The sequence below is a fragment of the Mucor velutinosus genome (assembly GCF_035048745.1).
Source record: "Mucor velutinosus strain NIH1002 chromosome Unknown tig00000165, whole genome shotgun sequence".
In the NCBI taxonomy this organism is placed as follows: domain Eukaryota; kingdom Fungi; phylum Mucoromycota; class Mucoromycetes; order Mucorales; family Mucoraceae; genus Mucor; species Mucor velutinosus.
In genome coordinates this window covers 1,503,376-1,520,409 of record NW_027041913.1, presented here as the reverse complement: position 1 = coordinate 1,520,409, position 17,034 = coordinate 1,503,376, and the positions used below count along the sequence as shown (strand labels likewise).

The 17,034-nt window shown below is 41.6% G+C and overlaps 4 protein-coding genes across 4 annotated transcripts; 2 read left to right on the top strand and 2 right to left on the bottom strand.

The window, feature by feature from the left end:
* Positions 1–4,044: 4,044 nt before the first annotated feature.
* ATC70_003452 (uncharacterized protein) lies at positions 4,045–6,545 on the top strand (the record flags this gene model as incomplete). Its single annotated transcript, XM_064822812.1, has 10 exons — positions 4,045–4,564; positions 4,617–4,672; positions 4,725–4,825; positions 4,887–5,173; positions 5,281–5,396; positions 5,450–5,787; positions 5,849–6,025; positions 6,078–6,193; positions 6,245–6,269; positions 6,323–6,545. 10 exons carry the CDS (start codon positions 4,045–4,047, stop codon positions 6,543–6,545), a joined length of 1,959 nt encoding a protein of 652 aa, XP_064679412.1.
* Positions 6,546–6,553: 8 nt separating this feature from the next.
* Positions 6,554–8,193, bottom strand: ATC70_003451 (uncharacterized protein; the record flags this gene model as incomplete). Its single annotated transcript, XM_064822811.1, has 4 exons — positions 6,554–7,544; positions 7,598–7,737; positions 7,798–8,003; positions 8,064–8,193. The coding sequence occupies 4 exons, from the start codon at positions 8,191–8,193 to the stop codon at positions 6,554–6,556; spliced, it is 1,467 nt and encodes a 488-aa protein (XP_064679411.1).
* Positions 8,194–8,990: 797 nt separating this feature from the next.
* Positions 8,991–10,232, top strand: ubc8 (ubiquitin-conjugating enzyme E2 H; the record flags this gene model as incomplete). The annotated part of the gene is made up of 3 exons (XM_064822810.1): positions 8,991–9,057; positions 9,120–9,205; positions 9,264–10,232. The coding sequence occupies 3 exons, from the start codon at positions 8,991–8,993 to the stop codon at positions 10,230–10,232; spliced, it is 1,122 nt and encodes a 373-aa protein (XP_064679410.1).
* Positions 10,233–10,360: 128 nt separating this feature from the next.
* ATC70_003449 (uncharacterized protein) lies at positions 10,361–11,819 on the bottom strand (the record flags this gene model as incomplete). Its single annotated transcript, XM_064822809.1, has 4 exons — positions 10,361–10,723; positions 10,796–11,224; positions 11,322–11,636; positions 11,700–11,819. The coding sequence occupies 4 exons, from the start codon at positions 11,817–11,819 to the stop codon at positions 10,361–10,363; spliced, it is 1,227 nt and encodes a 408-aa protein (XP_064679409.1).
* Positions 11,820–17,034: the final 5,215 nt, after the last annotated feature.

The following is a 17,034-nucleotide window of genomic DNA, read 5'->3' as shown; positions in this document are numbered from 1 at the left end:
TGAGGGTGGCCTTCCCATTCAATCCTAAAATGCCATTCGGTCAGCATCGCTTTCCATCACTCACCATGTATACATACACATACCTTTTAAACCTTTTCACGTAATCACCATGTGTAGTAATCAAAAAAGCGAATTGATCGTAGCACATCAAGAAATTGTCTTTGCATTTGAACATGTTGAGAGGTTTGGCATCTGAAGTAGCAACAAAATTGAAATCACGATGCTCTAAATCTGGCAGATTTGGCTTGACTTCACTCAGGTGGTCTAGATCAATGACTTCAAAACCACGACTACATGCCACGAGAACCTTGGATTTCAAAAAGTGAACCGCCACAGACATTGTGCCAATGTAAAACTCCTGTTTTGTTGCATTAATATCTCTATGGATGCTAGATGACAGTATGTACTTACCTTGTATATCTTGAACCATGCTGGTGGAAGTTTGCTCATAAACGAAGACTTTTTCGTCACCAGATATTTAGCATTTCTAGACTCATTCAGATCCCCACAAATTGGCTCGTATGCTTTGAAATGACTGTCAGGTCCCTTTCTCTTCATGGTCACTACCAGCGTTCTTCCATTACATGTCCCTGAGTTGAAAAAGGAGACATGATTTGCCAATACGCGAAAATGGACGGTGCTTTTGGTGGAAGATGGGGAAATGTAGGATGGCGATGTAGGGTCCAGCTGCACCAAAGGATATGCTGTCAGCACCTTGTCTATGATACATTGATACATTAGTCAAAACAACACATGGATACACGCTCACGCAAAGAACAATTACCAGCCAATACCAAGAGTATATTCTGCAATTCTAGTACACCGATCTGTGCCACATCATTTACCATCAAGACTCTTGTCAAGCCATTTGTATCACCTTCCTTTCCCATCCAAATGCCTTGCTGGGTGCCAAGAACCACCATTTTTGCTCCGTTACTTGCGACTATTTATGGCATACTGATTAGCATCTCCATGATGCTATCATCAATGACTATAGATACATACCAAAAGGTGCTATGCATGTCACCTTGCCATAGTTATTCACGCTGCCTGACAATGCAAATTTAGTATCACTGATGGTAGACACCTTGAACGCATTATCTGGCTCTTGCTTGATGACTAGATCAGTTTGAGCTCTGATAATCTTTTGTTTCCAAACCAGCCTTGAACTTGGCGTTTCAGTATACAGAATGTATTCGCCACCATGTCTGCCTAAATGTCGAATATTGAGGGAAGACTGGTTGATGTACTGCGAGTTGGGTGTCAACACTGCTGTCGCTGAATCTTCAGACATGGCTGCAGATGCTGGTGTCAATGGTGACGAAGCAGTTGAGGGTATCAAGGAGGACACACTGGCACAAGTTCCTTTGGTGGCGCTGTTTGATCGAAACGTGCTAAAGATGAAATTCTCAGCAACATCATTGACGACCAACATATTCAGCGGTATTGGGTTTTTGGAAACAACATAATGCTCTACTATGGAGGCTCCGCTCTTTTTCGGCTTGGTCATGAGGAGCAAATGATCAAACAAAAACACATGCAAATCAATCGACTCGACTACCAGATGGGAGCGACGCTTCAAGGGCCCCTCATAGATCAGTCGACGTCCAGGGTTTAGCAGCTCCAAATTGTACGGCGTATGATTTGGCTTGAACAGAATCTTGTCGTTGATTTCTCGAATGCGCAACATTTTCTTGGCTTCCACTGTCAAACTATCCACTGTGGCAGCCACCGCCTTCATACGGTCGATGCATTTGGTAAGCGTCTGCCTTTCAAATTCTACGTTTGTTCTCTTGAGAATAGCGTCCAACAGTAACGGATATCGTTGCAAGCGGGTAATGGGCAAGATGATGAAATGTCGAAACGGCAGCTTGCGAGTCTCAGCTTGCTTTTCCTTTTCCCGTATAAAGTTTTGGAACAAAATGTTGCTTGCAGCTTCTCTTTTCGCTGCATATTCCGCCATGATGAAATGGGGTCCGTATTGTGTGTAAGCGTGCATAAAGTGATCGACATGACGAAGCACAATGCTGCCAATTTCATCGACAAAGCCTATATTCCCGCCTATTTCTTGACTCGCCAATTGATGGTCTCTCAGCTCGCGATACATGTTGCGATGAATGTCTGCTATCTCCATGTAATTTCCAAACAGCTCGTTGCAAAAGTCTTTTCGTCGATCGAATTCTATGCATTGCGCTCTCAAAAGCGGTTGTGCAAATAACTATAAACCATCGTAATATTCGTAAGGGGGGGGGGGAGGATGTGTGATTTATAGGCCAATTAGCGCTGTCATGCCACTTACCTCATCGAGAAGGTTGAGGTCTCGAACATAGTCTTCTTCGGTGTAAATGAGTTCGTAGATGGCTTCCTGCCGCTTCATTTCCTTGGCGGGCGTCTTTTGTAGTGTTTCCTTGGATACTGTGTTTGACCAACATCTGGACACCAACTACACATCATGCAGACAGTGTCAAGGACTTTTCTTTACTTGATTGTGACACACTGGACTTACCGTATCTTGAGAAGATGCCATGGACGATGTCAATGAAATATTTCTCTGCAATTCCTTCTACCATTCACAGCCATGAGTCAAGCCACTACATACTTTCATAAAACGCACTTACATTGATAATGTTTGATTTCGTCAAGAGTTGCAAACCTCTGTTTGGACATGTAGGAGCATAGCACCCGCTGGACACTCCCTTGACACAAAACGGTGTGTAACAATCCACCAACGGCATGATCAAGGACTGTGCAAATGCTTCATTTTCACTCGACTCGTTCAATGTGTACGCTTCCTTGGATGAATCGTACAAGGTGTTGTTTTTCAATGACCTGTCAGAGTAAGCGATGGGCGAGAATAAAGCTGGTTTCTCCATCTGCATCAACAGTCGAGCCAGGTTCCGATACTCTTTTCTGCTCCAATCAAGGCCAATGATCAAAATGAGGATGTTCACTGCCTCCTCACCGGTAAAACTCTTGGGATATTCCGTTGAACAAAATATGTTTCTAGATGCCACCAAGACATTGACTCTTTGTACAAATTGCCTAGACAGTTCTGATAACAGTGCTATGGATGGCCTGTCTTTGTCGTGATGGCATTGGTCTTCTGATGATGACATTTGTGTAGTGGTAGCGGTCGAAGCTGTGGTGGTAGAGGAGCTATTGCTGCTGCCGTCCATATCGTCCATGATGACACCCGCTATCTTGAAGCTGAAAGAAGGCTGTTTGGTAGTGTGCTTTCTATTGGCTTTGGATGCTGTTGTAGTCTAAATTTATAGATTAATATTAGTGCTAATTGAATTGGATGTTATTTGACTCACAGCGACAGCAGCAGGTGGAGAAGCAGCAGCAGGTGGAGAAGCAGCAGCAGCAGCAGCAGCAGAAGCAGCAGCGACTTCTTTGTCTAATTCCTTCATGTAGAGATCCAGGTCCTTGTACAGAGTTTCCAGCGAAGGGCTATCACCAATGTCTTTGGAGGCAGGCGCAAGTGTAGGCATATATTGCGAAATTAAAAAAGAAGCAAAGGAAAGAGAGAGATGCAAAAGAATGGCAAGTTTTAGATTCCATTTAAGCTCATACAAATGTGTAACAGAAGCGCCACTTGGTTCACTATAATAACTTACATTTAGCTTTTACAATTGCAAGGCCTTCTTTTTGAAAGAGTCCAAATATAAAGACATCCGTTTTTGCTGGCCGTTTATTGAATGCTTCCTAACCACATGGCTTTGAGTTTCTTTTGATGTGATGATGACAGCAGAATGCAAAAACCAGCAGAAACGATCCATGGCATGAAAGCGTCTTTCTATATTGCAGTTATTGCTCGATGGAGCCGCTCTTTTGTGGTCAAGTGTATCCAAGTTGCTTTGTGGCTTCGTCTTTATGACATGCATGGTGTGTACAGATTAGTAGCATTTGCCTTGGGATGCTGTCAATGACACATTACATAAAACGCGGTAATTCAATTCGTCTATCTATCATTACATTCACTACAACCACATTTTCATTTCACAATGCTTTTCTTCTAGTTGGTCGCCATAACACCACGCTATGAGGTTTTATCTGACATTCACTTTGACTCTAATAGCAAATCTACTGTCGCTTTCTTATGCCTACATTACAGACATCAAGGCTGTCTCTTGCGATCTCAATCACGCTTGTGCCAACTATCCAGGATACTACAAAATACCTACTGATTTGAATCAAGGTGTCGACGGTGCTAGTTCCGTCTTTTTACACTACAAAGAAGATGCCACTCAGGAGCCGATCACTGAACTACAGATAGTGCAAGGAACCAACCACTCTCATATACCCAACCTTGCCAAGTGGAACAAGATCAATGTCGACCTCAACTTGAGATTAGATGTTGCAGAAGCAGGAGACGACAAATCCCTGTGGCTCTACTACACAAAGGACACATCCATATCGAATAACCCAGTAACATCTATCATTGTGAAGCAAGGCACCAGCCCATTCGTTTCAGCAGAATACAGACGCATTCCAGTGGATTTGAATCAAGATGTCGGTGGATTTCATCTGTACATGTATTATAGTCAAGACAAGGCCAAAAGTGGGTGTAAATGTGCAACAACATGTTGTCAGCGTAACTCATGATGGCATAGATCCAATCACTGCAATTACTGCCAAACAATGCTTCACCAGTAACTGCTTCTTGGATGTAAGTTTTATAGTTTTCAATTTATCAATCGGGCCACTAATGGACGATACAGGGTTGGGAAAGAGTGGAAAAGGACTTGAATAAAGGTGTTGTTGTCGGTATGAGCGTATACTTGTTCTACAAGAGAGAGCCCAAGGAGGATCCTGTGACAGAGTAAGTGACATGTGTTGCATGTATGCAACTAAAAGATAGCTGGTATTTATTTTGCGATCAGTGTGGTAGTCATCCTCAATGAACAAACATCTCCTCAGGGGTACACCAAAGTGGATGTCAATCTCAACTCCATTCTTCGTGGCGATGCTATCTATCTATGGTATAGAACAACACCACCCAACCCAGATGTATTAAGAGATGCGATACAAGAATTAGCAATCGAGTTTGGCAAATATGCTGTGACACCTTATGGATGGTCCAAGATCAAGGTGGATTTGAACAGTGCAAAAGACGGTAAAGAAGGATTTGGCGAGCCTACATTTTTGTACTTTAGAAAAGGGTATAAAGGTAATGTGTACATGTACAGTCTGTAGACGAGTTTGAGAGAGAGAGAGAGAGAGAGAGAGAGAGAGAGAGAGAATGGCATCATCTCATTGATGATATGACACTACTAGAGCTACCAAAAATGAAGCCATTGTCATTCAACGAAAATGGCGAATTCAAGATATTGCAACTAGCTGATCTCCACTTTACCAACGAAGAGGGAACCTGCCGAGATATACCAGTAGATGTAAATAGTATAGACGTCTAGTGGACACTGGACTAATCCACTGCCTTGTTTAGATGGATTGCAAGGGAGACGCTACTACTATCGAGTATGTGGAAAAGCTACTGGACCGAGAAAAGCCAGATTTTGTCGTATTCTCTGGAGATAATATCAATGGTGGTAGCGTGAGTGATGCCAGGGCTGCTACATTCAAATTTGCTGAGCCTGTTGTGAGGCGAAAGATACCGTGGGCTGTTGTATTTGGCAATCATGATGATGAAAATGATCTCACCAGAGAAGAACTGCTACAAGTCATGAGACGGATGCCTTACTCGTTAACGGAGAGAGGTCCAGTGGATCTTCCAGGCATTGGCAACTACATACTCAAGGTGTTTACAGACACCACAAAAGCAGCGTAAGTCAGGGCCAGCGTCGTTTCAAGAACATCCGATTAACACAGACTGCTTACTGCATAGCACACATGCTTTCACCATGTATTTTCTGGATTCGCATGCCTATCCTGAAAGCGATGATCAAGACGGATATGATTTTATCAAGTCTGAGCAGCTGGATTGGATCATACAGTCTGCTTCTACTTTTAACAAGCTCCCAAGCAAGCCCAATGCAGCTGCCTTCTTCCATATTCCTATTTGGTAAGCATTGCGCATGCAGGATCCCATGCTGAAGCTTAACTGCTTTCTATAGGGACTACCATGAAGAGAGCAATACCAATAAACCAGTTGCGAAATTGGGCGATGCTCGAGAACAGGTATCTAGTTCCAAAAAGAACAAAATTTCTGCTCTGGAAGCGTTCAAAACAGGTGAGCGAGTGGACGGATGGGAATGTGCTTTTACTAATACGGTGTCTATAGCTGGCGATATCAAAGTGACATCCTGGTATAGTATATCATTTATATAAATCAAGCATTGGCTGACTTTCTTGTATATAGTGGACATAATCATGTCAATGATTACTGTCTGGAGAAGGAAGGCATTCAATTATGTTATGCTGGTGGTGCTGGTTTTGGCGCTTATGGTGCTGAACATCTAGGTTGGCCCAGAAGAGCCCGTGTGTTTATGATCAGTGATTTTGGAAACACCATACAAACTTGGAAGAGAACATTCAAGGATAATTTGCCTATGATACATTTCCAAACGATTTATTCTGCATAAATTTATCTTTATTGTTTCCACTTATTGATAGAATCCACAATATGGCCAAAAGAACTCAACAGTTGGTCTCTGTATCTAAGACCCACAAAAGTAGCAGCAGCCGTTGCAGTGACAACAGTGGTGGACACCATGGCTACATTGAGCCAATGAGTTTGGCGGTGCCAACGATCAATGGCCTTTGAATAAGGGAGTGTAGAGAAGCTGACCATGGTATACAATGGAATGATCACACGAGGGAACACAGCATGAATAGCGCCTTCCAATTTCTTTCTGGCCAAGAATCTATAAGAGGTCACTGCATGTCTCATTTCATAGTAGTTGTACATGGCCAAATCGCAGATAGCATGTGCATCCTTCACACGTATGCTGGAATAGTTGTCCAAGGCCTTTTCCAAGCCGTCAATCACACCCTCCTTGTTAAGTTGAGGCTGGATGCCATGCTGGTCCAGGATCTGGTGCAATACTTCCACATCTTGGAAGCCGCAGTTCATGCCTTGTCCGTAGAATGGCACCATCGCATGAGCAGCATCGCCGATGATGATGGATTTATCCTTGTAGTTGTGGGGGGATGCCTTGACAGTGACCAAGGAGCCACGAGGGTTGCCAAAAAAGTCAGATTTCAAAGCTGCCTCGCCAATAAGTGGGATGGAGTCATTGAAATGCTCTTGGAAAAAGGACAATAGTTGATCCTCTGTCTTGATATCCTCAAACATCTGAAAAGGCATGAATAAAGTGCAGGTAAAGGAGAAATCAGGGTTGGGCAATGCGATCAACATAAAGGTATGTCTGGGCCAAATGTGCAAATGGTTGGGATCCAGTGCAAAAGTAGGCTTGCCATCAGGTCCTGTAGCAGGAGGCATGGAGAGTTCGCAGTAGCCAGTATCAATGTACTGCTGATTGTAGTCCATTCTCATACAGCGCATCATCTGTGTTCTGGTCTTGGAGTAGGCACCATCAGCACCGATGATAAAGTCGACTTTGTACGTCTTTTTGCCCTCACTACCCATGCTATCAGTCTCCAGATCCCTTCATCTTTTCCCTGTATACGCTACCTGGTCATGAATTCAACGGTATTGTTGTCGAGATCAGCAGAAAGTAGTCTGTGTTCAAAGTAAACGGTAACATTGGCCAATGATTCAGCTTCGTCCAGCAAAAGTTCGTTCAATCTAGCTCTGTCGACAGCATTGATATGCTATTGCGTATACGGCCATGGTGAGCTGACGATGCATGGTGATGACGAAAAGCCCCTTACCTGTCCGTTGACATCGTACGCTTGAGACATTTGAGTTCCATTTTTCCCAATATGAACCATTCTCGCTTTCATAGGCACAGATGCCTCCAAGATGGTCTTTTCAAGGTTCAATCCAGTACCTCTCAATGCACTCAAACCTCTTTCTGAAAGAGCTAAATTGATGGACTTGCCTCTTCTACTTTCTCGGTGAATAGGAAGTCGCATATCTATCGTGGGAAATTAGTCAACACCCCATTTATACTATTTGAAAGTGGCAGAATGCTTACCGGGACGAAGCTCGTAAAGCTCGACTTTCCAGCCTCTTTGAGCAAAGTAAATTGCGTTTAATGCACCGACAAGACCTCCTCCTACAATACCTACAACGGCTTGCTTTTGCTGATGACTATTACCTGACATGGCTATTGAATGTGGAGTAAGTATGTGTGTGTGTGTGTGTGTGAGAGAGAGAGAGAAAGGGAGAAAGGTGATTTTAAATCCTGTTGTCCTTTTGTCTATCTGTACCTCCCCCCCCCCACTCACATTGCATTTCAGGCACCGCGTTCAGATGTAACTCTTTGTTAGATGGCGATTGTTATTACTCACAAGTATAACGATGATATAAGTATTTAGCCGACGATGCTCCTTGATATCTCGTTAATCTTTGTTTCATATCTGATGGCTAATTTGTTATGATGGAATATCGACCATACAATAAATTACCACTGATTATAGATTACTCATGAGTGGAATACGACGATTTAGCAAAAACCATCACTCCAATTCATGACGATTGAATGCAGATTACACATGCAGAGGCATTTAACTGGATTGAATGCATTCGAGAGCATTTGTTCAATCTCTGCTGACCCGTTCTGGGTGACAACCATGATAAGATGCGAATACGGTACTATGACACCACCTACTCTTTGTGCTTGTGATGCATTTGAAGCAGCCATCAAACTCGAAATACACCCAAGTGGATCAAGCAGCTAGACATCGACATCCCTAATAATGCCTCGAGACAAAAAAGTAAGTGATACAAACCGAGCAGCTCCGCGTACATTTCCAACCCATTACTTGTTTGAATTAAACATTCGTCATAGCTCTTCTTTTTATCTTATTACTATACTATCATCTCGAAAAAAAGTAGTCGACTGACAAGAGTCCTCTTTTACGCTTTTCCGCTTGTATTGTAGTTGTATCCATATAAAACAATGTCTTCACCCGCTGTCTACGATCTTACCAACGCTCCCATCACAGCTCATTCTTTCAACACGGACAGTAAGTAGCCCTATACATGGAAACCGTGTTTTTTCATACTAGTTTACTCACACAACATGCAGAGTTGGTTGTCTGTGAGAACACCAATGATGCCAAAATCTACCAATATGGCCAATCCAACTCCAAGTTGGAAGCTACCTTGAAGGGAGTAAGTACATCTGAATACCGTAAATTCATGCCAAGACGACTCACTCGCAATCACATAGCACGATAAAGTCATCACCAGCATTGATTTTGCTCCCAACACCAACCGTATTGTCACTTGTTCCCAAGACAGAAACGCCTATGTTTGGACCAACGAAGGTGGCATTTGGAAGCCTGGACTTGTGTTGTTGCGTATCAACCGTGCCGCCACTTTTGTTCGCTGGTCTCCTAATGAAGAAAAGTTTGCTGTTGCTAGTGGTGCCCGCTGTATTGCTGTCTGTTACTTTGAGGAGGACAATGACTGGTGGGGTAGTAAGCACTTGAAGAAGCCTATTCGCAGTACGGTCTTGTCCATCGACTGGCATCCCAACAATGTCTTGTTGGCTGCTGGTTCCGCTGATATGAAGGCTCGTGTCTTTTCATCTTTCATCAAGGGCCTCGATAAGAAACCTGCTCCTACCGGTTGGGGCGACAAGTTGCCCTTCAACACGCTATGTGGTGAGTTCAGTAGTGGCCGTGGTGGATGGGTTCATTCTGTTGCATTCTCTCCCTCTGGTGACGCTCTTGCCTTTGCAGGCCATGATTCCTCTGTCAATCTCGTTTATCCTCAAGCTGACGGTAACCACACTTTCTTGTCTATCACTGCCAACACACTGCCCTTCCGATCTCTGATCTGGACGAATGAGCAGCAAATTGTCGCAGCTGGTTTCGACTGTGCTCCTATTCTCTACGAGACCAAGGACGGACCTCAAGGATGGCATTATGCTGGCTCCCTTGATGTAGGTCGCAAGAAGATCTCACATACCGCCTCGGTTTTGTCTCGTTTCAAGACCATGGATTCTCGTGGTGAAGCAGAAAACGATACCACTTTGAACACTGTTCATCAAAACACCATCAATGAAATCCGTGTCTATGCTGGTGAACGTGACAATGTCACCAAATTCTCCACCTGTGGTGTAGATGGCAAGGTTGTCATCTGGGATTTCGAGCCTAGTCAACTCGTAGCCGATCTTTCCAGTCTTAAAATTTAATTAAAAAGGGTGTTCTACAAAGTGTATGACAACAACAAAAAAAATCTATTGTGTGGGTGGGTGTGAAATATCTAAAGGAAGGTGATGTGTATAGTGTAATTAAGATGTGAAATGAAGGGAAATCTATATTATTTAGCATGCATAATTTCTTTACATAGTTCATAAGAGTAAAATGTAACGCCCATGGCAGGTGCTACTTTGAGATAGTTGGGCAGTAATCCTCTATAGAGCGATTTGAATCCCTCTTTCTGTGCCATCGTCTTTAGCGCATGCCATGTGCCGTTGTACTTGTAGTCCATGCTGTTCATGCCACTCACTTGAAATCTGCGTCGCAGTACATCCAAGGGATATATGATGGTCTGAGCAATCGATCCAGCCAACGCACCGCAAAACAGCTTTCGAATGTTTCCGTGGTCTTCTTGTATAGGAATTAAATAATCTTTTAAGACTTCGTAACATTGGAAGTTAAGTGCAACATACGGAGCGACGCCCTAAAAAAAAAAAGATTGTATCAAATAAGAGTTAATGCATTGCACTACAGTACTCAACACGCATCCACCCACCAGCGTCGTTGGCCATAGACCTCTATACAATCCACGCAAACCGCCCTCTGTTTTATAAATCAACTGGACAGTAGACACAATGCCTGGTAACTTTACTGGTACATTGCTATTGGTGCTGATAGAGAGCGATGCAGACTGGATGGATAATCGAGTGCGGACAAGGTCTAATGGGTAGGTACATGCTACCGAAACAACGCCAGATAACCCACCAGCTACAAGTCGTCTTGGGGTATCTAACTCTGATTTTCCTGGCTCCATCAATGCTGATTTGAACTGCTCATAGGCTGCAAACTGCGATGCGCTGTACGGGATCATACGAATGACATTGGTGCCATTTCCTCTCATAAAACCTCGCCATCCTTCTTCCTTCCACATGCGGCCCAATGTCGACCATACGCCAGTGTAAGCAGGCATATTGGGGCCTTGTACCTGAATTTTTTATAATAGTTAGTGCCTGTCATCCTTTTTTATATATAAAAATGGGCGCATGAAAGTGATCCATGTGATATCAAATGATATTCATTACCTGAAATAGGATTTTCATTCTTTCCATTGGACTCACAACAGTACGAGATACCGCACCAGCAACACCACCTGCAATCAAGTGTTTCATTGTATCAGAGGTCAGCATATCGATAGTCTTGTCGTATAATTTAGGCTCTCTGTAGCTGGTTGAAGATGACGACGGAACCGACAAAGTATGAGTAACCATTATATTCATGATTTTTCCGAGGTGTTCCGACTTGAGATCATTTTCTGTTATTTCATGTCTATCCAGCAGTGAAGCAAACTCTGAAAATGCAATTGATGTCTCGTCTCCCACTTGATCCAACAGCGTATTCTGTAGAGTCCATGGTCTGAATTAAGCGCTGTATTTAATCCAGTTTTGCATGTAGATAATTACCGCATTCTCGCTTGCCAGTAAATGTGATACTGCTTTCATATCATGTACATCAATGTATCCATCTTGATTCTGATCGAGCAAACCAAATAATTGATGAATACTCCAACTATTCGAATTCATTCTTTATCTCTTGTCTGTGTGTCCTCTATTTATCAAGTCAAGGTAGCAAAGGGGATAATCAAGCTGGAAAGAAATGTTAAAAAAAAAAAAAAAAAAAAAGAAGAGGCTCTTGTTTTTCAATCATCGAGGCAAGTGTTAAGGGGGGTGTGTTTGATGTGCAAAATGAGTGTGATTGGATCTAAATCGGCGACCTAATAGCCCATCTGTACTTTGAAATAGCCATTAGTGATGAAGTTTCATTGACGGGAATTAGTTTACTCATTGTGTGTGTATCAATCAGGCGATTGGCTATTAACAAGCTTGTATGAATATGAAACAGCATCAATGTCTGAAAGCGCCAATACCCCCCCCCCCCACAATTTATTATCTCCACTTGTCGTATCGTCATTTCCGTGATTTTATGACATTTCAGGGCAACCAGAGGAAAAATGGAAAACTTTATAGGATCATTAGAAAAAGTCTTTTTCCATACATGATATTATAGAAACAATGGAAAGCATTAGAATGGATCTTCATGAATATATATATATATATATATATATAATATGAACCGATAATGGCTCGATGGCCTCTTTCCCCTGCCTTTTCAATATACATACCATTTAATGATCAATCTTTATCAATTTATACGTAATACACGCTCTCATTTTCTACTGAATTGGAATCAACACACATCAAAAATATGTAAATTTATTTTATTATCAGTGCTCAACTTGATATTGCAGGTATTTATATGAACGTATTGTAAAAAGCCCTGCAAGTGCTAAATCATTTGTTTATATGATGCAGATCATCTTGATCATACGGGCACTGTATCACACTAGGCAATTGCCCTGTGATGGATCACTGAGACTTTACTTGATTGTACACGCGATACGCACATTGGTCTCCACCTTATTCAGCATTTATGTGCATATAGGAATTCCAATGCTGGATCAAAAAAGTCGTAGTTCAAAAAAAGCGTTGAAGAGGTAATTCATAAGCTCTGACAGTTTAAAGAGCGTGCTCTAACGGCTCTATTGAATACAGTTGGCAGTATGCTATCAAAGTCTTCTCTATTGCTTGGTTTCTATATGGAAACTATTTGGTGCTTTACAGCACAACAGTGACATGTGATTTGACAGCACCAAGTTTATTCAACCTGGCTTGCATTATCGTACTGTACGGCTATATCCTATTTGTTACCCCTCTCATCACTTTGTTCTTACAACATGTGTTGATACCTTGCATCATTGGTAAGTCTATCAATGGGAGTGTATTGCTCTACATAAGGCGCTCATCTATACAAAATACCAGACATCTTTCAGCTGCTGCACATCATTGAAAGAGATAATGGCGACGAACCTCTTTTCAATTGCTCAGGAGCATCCAACAAAGAAATAACAGAGCTACCAACGTATCGCCTTTTATCCACTGTACAAGATGAAAAGGCACCTTCGACGGGTTTCTTGGTTTGTCAGAGTGATGCTGACATCCCAGACATCTCAATCTCGAATCAAGACTGTATATGCGTTATATGTCTATCTCTCTACCAAGAGAATGATGTGTTATGTAAACTCTGGTAAGCGACATTTGTTTTCATGTGGCATCAGCTCTTATGACATCTTTTTTCACAGGTGTAAGCATTATTTCCACAAAAAATGTATCGCTGAGTGGTTAGTATTGAATGCTTTATGTCCATTGTGTAAGCGCGATTGTAGAGATCATGCAATCGCGCCTGCCACTTCAAGTCGCCTTCGTACAGAAGTGAAAGCTCCCACTTTGATGCTACCGCTTTAAAGTGAACTCTGAACGCTATCATGCGAAACAGCAATAAAACGAGGCATCCAAAAGTCAATTTGCTCGTTGCACCTTTCATAACCATTTAGTTACCCTTGATATATGTATATATATATATATTAAATTTACCACATTATCTAAACAGATTTGTATGGCATACGAGTCTTTATGTTTTGGATGGCTCTTTACTTTCGTTTTGCTTCGGTGAGAGCCAACCTGCGCAGCGGCAGCTCGCGCCACCGATTGCTCTTGTGTATCTTGTCAAAATACTACTACTTTCATTTTGGCCATCCACTTACACATGAGAACCCTTCATATTATCTGTGGATGTGTTTCTTATGTGGTACTTTACATTCATATACACGTAGCTACTTCAAATACGGACAAGCAGCAAGCTGGTATTTCCCCCTTTTTAGCCCTTAATGTGCCTAATACAGCAAAATCTGAATGCATTTGAACTGCGTTTTCTTGCGTTCAAGGCCGTTTTAGATGGCCAAAATAGCACCAAATAATTGCTCTCATCTAGCACTTACTTCCTGACACCTTTGCTCAACTTTTTGTGGACCAAAAAAACATGGCCAGAAATTGACCAAAAACCATGAGGTACTCCTCATGGTTTTCATTGAAAATCAAACGATTGCATTTTTCACCTTGATAACGAAGACTTTTACTATGGTATATCTTGAATCAAAATGTTTCTATCGATCCAACGTAACCTCTAAAATCATCTTTGTGGGGCTTTGATATGTAAAATCTCGACTTTCTGGCCAGAAACCTCTTTTCGAATTTTCATAATTTACTCAATAAGTTTTTTCAAATCATTTATTTTACTTGGCACCATTGGATGCGCCTTGAAAAGCACTCCAAGAAAGCTTAAAGGAGCATTTTTTTTTTTTTTTTTTTTTTTTTTTTTTTTTTTTGTAGGGGAGTCGAGCTCCAGGTTTTATTTAAAGTCCTTAAAATGTCATACTGAGGGAAAGAAAAGACTGTTGGTGGACCCAATGTCTGCAAAGAAGGGGAATAAGATATTTTTGAATTAAGTTGGGAAAGAAATCTACTACTAATAAGGTGCGACACCTAGAGCCAAAACAGTCTTGCGGAAATCGTCAAAATATAGATAATGGATAGAGTACAAAACACCAAACGAGGACATCAGTACTACTTCAAAAAATCAAACAACTTGCGTTCACCAGGATTTGAACCGGGATCCTCCCGTTGGCATACGGGAGTTCTACCACTTCGCCCTACCACCAGGGACAGCTTAAAGGAGCATAAGATGATCATCATATTTTACATAGTCGAATCTGGAAAAACAGTTGGATCAAGTCGAAAGATATCAAAATCTGTCCAATCTGAAGTAGACTGAAAGTCTGGGTTTGAATTCATTTTGGCTGGTGTGGCCATCTGGCAAATTCAATGCCCCCCTCTAACCATGAAGGCAATATAGTAATGGATGCTTTTGAAGCGTATGGAAGTAGGTGGCAAACTACGTAGCATAATTATTAGCCATTCTATTTTCCTTGTATTCTATATCTAATAACGCCAGTCTATCGAAATACTTGTTAGATCAGCTTCTTTCCTTTTTGAGGCTTTGAAAGTGTCTAGTAGTAGGACCATAAATGTATTATGTTACGATAAGCATTTCGGCTCCTCGGTTAGTTTCCACCAAAGCGAAGCAAAGATTAGGAAAACAACTTACGTTTAGGTGGCTCGCGCTGCTGTAGGCCTTTGGCTGATATTGCGAAATCAATAATAGCCAGAATGTTAGAAGAAACTTGATTGTTGATCGATAGTGATTTAATATAGAATCTTTAATCATATATGAGCCATGCCGGACAAATGCCTAGCAACTCAATTTTCATATTAGGATCGTAGAAGTGCCTAGGAACTGGCCATTTATTATGTTATGATATTAGAACTCTTTGTATGATGTATGATGGCAATAAGTAGTGCTAATGTATGTATTAGGTTGGCTATTGCGCTGGGTGACGATTTTGTATTTCGCATTTAAGTATGCCATTGACAGCATGTAATCATGTAAATCTGCACCTAAAAGCAAAAGAGAGTAATCAAGCCAAATTACAGTGCTTTTAATTCGCAACCCCCTTCTAATAAGCTTCAGAAATAGCGCCTCTCATCTTCATGAACAAAACTGGCTCTAATATTGCCAGCCAGCAGCCAAAATTGGTTTAATTCCCGCTCACCATTCTGCTTTGATTTGTTCAATTCTGAAGTTTTTGGACCCTTTTGGACCTATTTTGCAAGATTCGACTATGTAAATTGTGATGAACCTCGCATGGTTCCTAATGCATTTCTAAAGTACTCTTCAAGGCGCATCCTTTGGTGCTGCTTGAAATAAATGTTTTGAACAAGCTTATCAAGCAATTCTTAAAAATATAAAGTAACGATTTCGGTGAAAATGTAAAGATTTTGAATACAAAAGTGACACAAACAAAGTTTCAGGAGTTACCCTGGATCGATACAATCAGTTTGATCTAATATATGCCATAGTGAAAATCTTTATTTTGAGGGTCAAAAACGCGATCGTTTATTTTTTGATAAAAACCATGAGGTACTCCTCATGGTTTGGGTCGATTTTTGGCAATCCCAAAAAAGTCGAGCAAGGGTGTCAGAAAGTTAGTGCTAGATCAGAGCAACGGTGTGGTGCTGTTCTGGCGGTCTAAAACGGTCTATAACACGAAAAAAACACGGCTTAAATGCCCCTGAATTCCAGTGCAAGTTGCATGCGACTAAGCAGTAAGAAGCACTGCAAGTATACTATCTATCCGTATATGACTGATTCCCATTAACAGAAACAAAGAGCATTCTAGTACTGGTAGATCCACAGTTACAGGCCGTTTACGGAATGTCCTCACATAATGGCAAAAGACTAATAAGCAAATTTATGTGCATATACTAAGAGGATCCGTTTTCCTTCTGTGCTCTCATTTATTGTCCAGAGTTAGGCTATCACCTTGAATAATTAATTTGTGCAACTTGAATGCATGGATCGTGTACCTGTATCCATGAACTCTTGTGAAACCCTTTTTCTTGAATGAATCCTATCCAAATCGCTCAGCATCCAACCTATAAACGGTTAATATGGCAGTTTTTGAGTTGTTTAGTAGCTTCTGCAAACCATGAGTTACATTACTAAAGTAATATTGAAACTGTGAGCAGATGGAGCGTATACATGTGCCGAATAAAGTAGATGGCAACGCTTTGCGTGGCATTGACCATTCATTAATACAAACATTTGTACTAAACTTTTCTCTTGCGGACGTAAATCATCCGCCTGCTGTTGCACGAGTGTATATATTTGGCGGACCAAGATGCCAAAGATTGATATAGTAATCTACGTATGTAAAGGTATCTACAGATAAGCTATATACACATCAACGATGTGGTGATGCATACGACAGAACTTATTTTTATG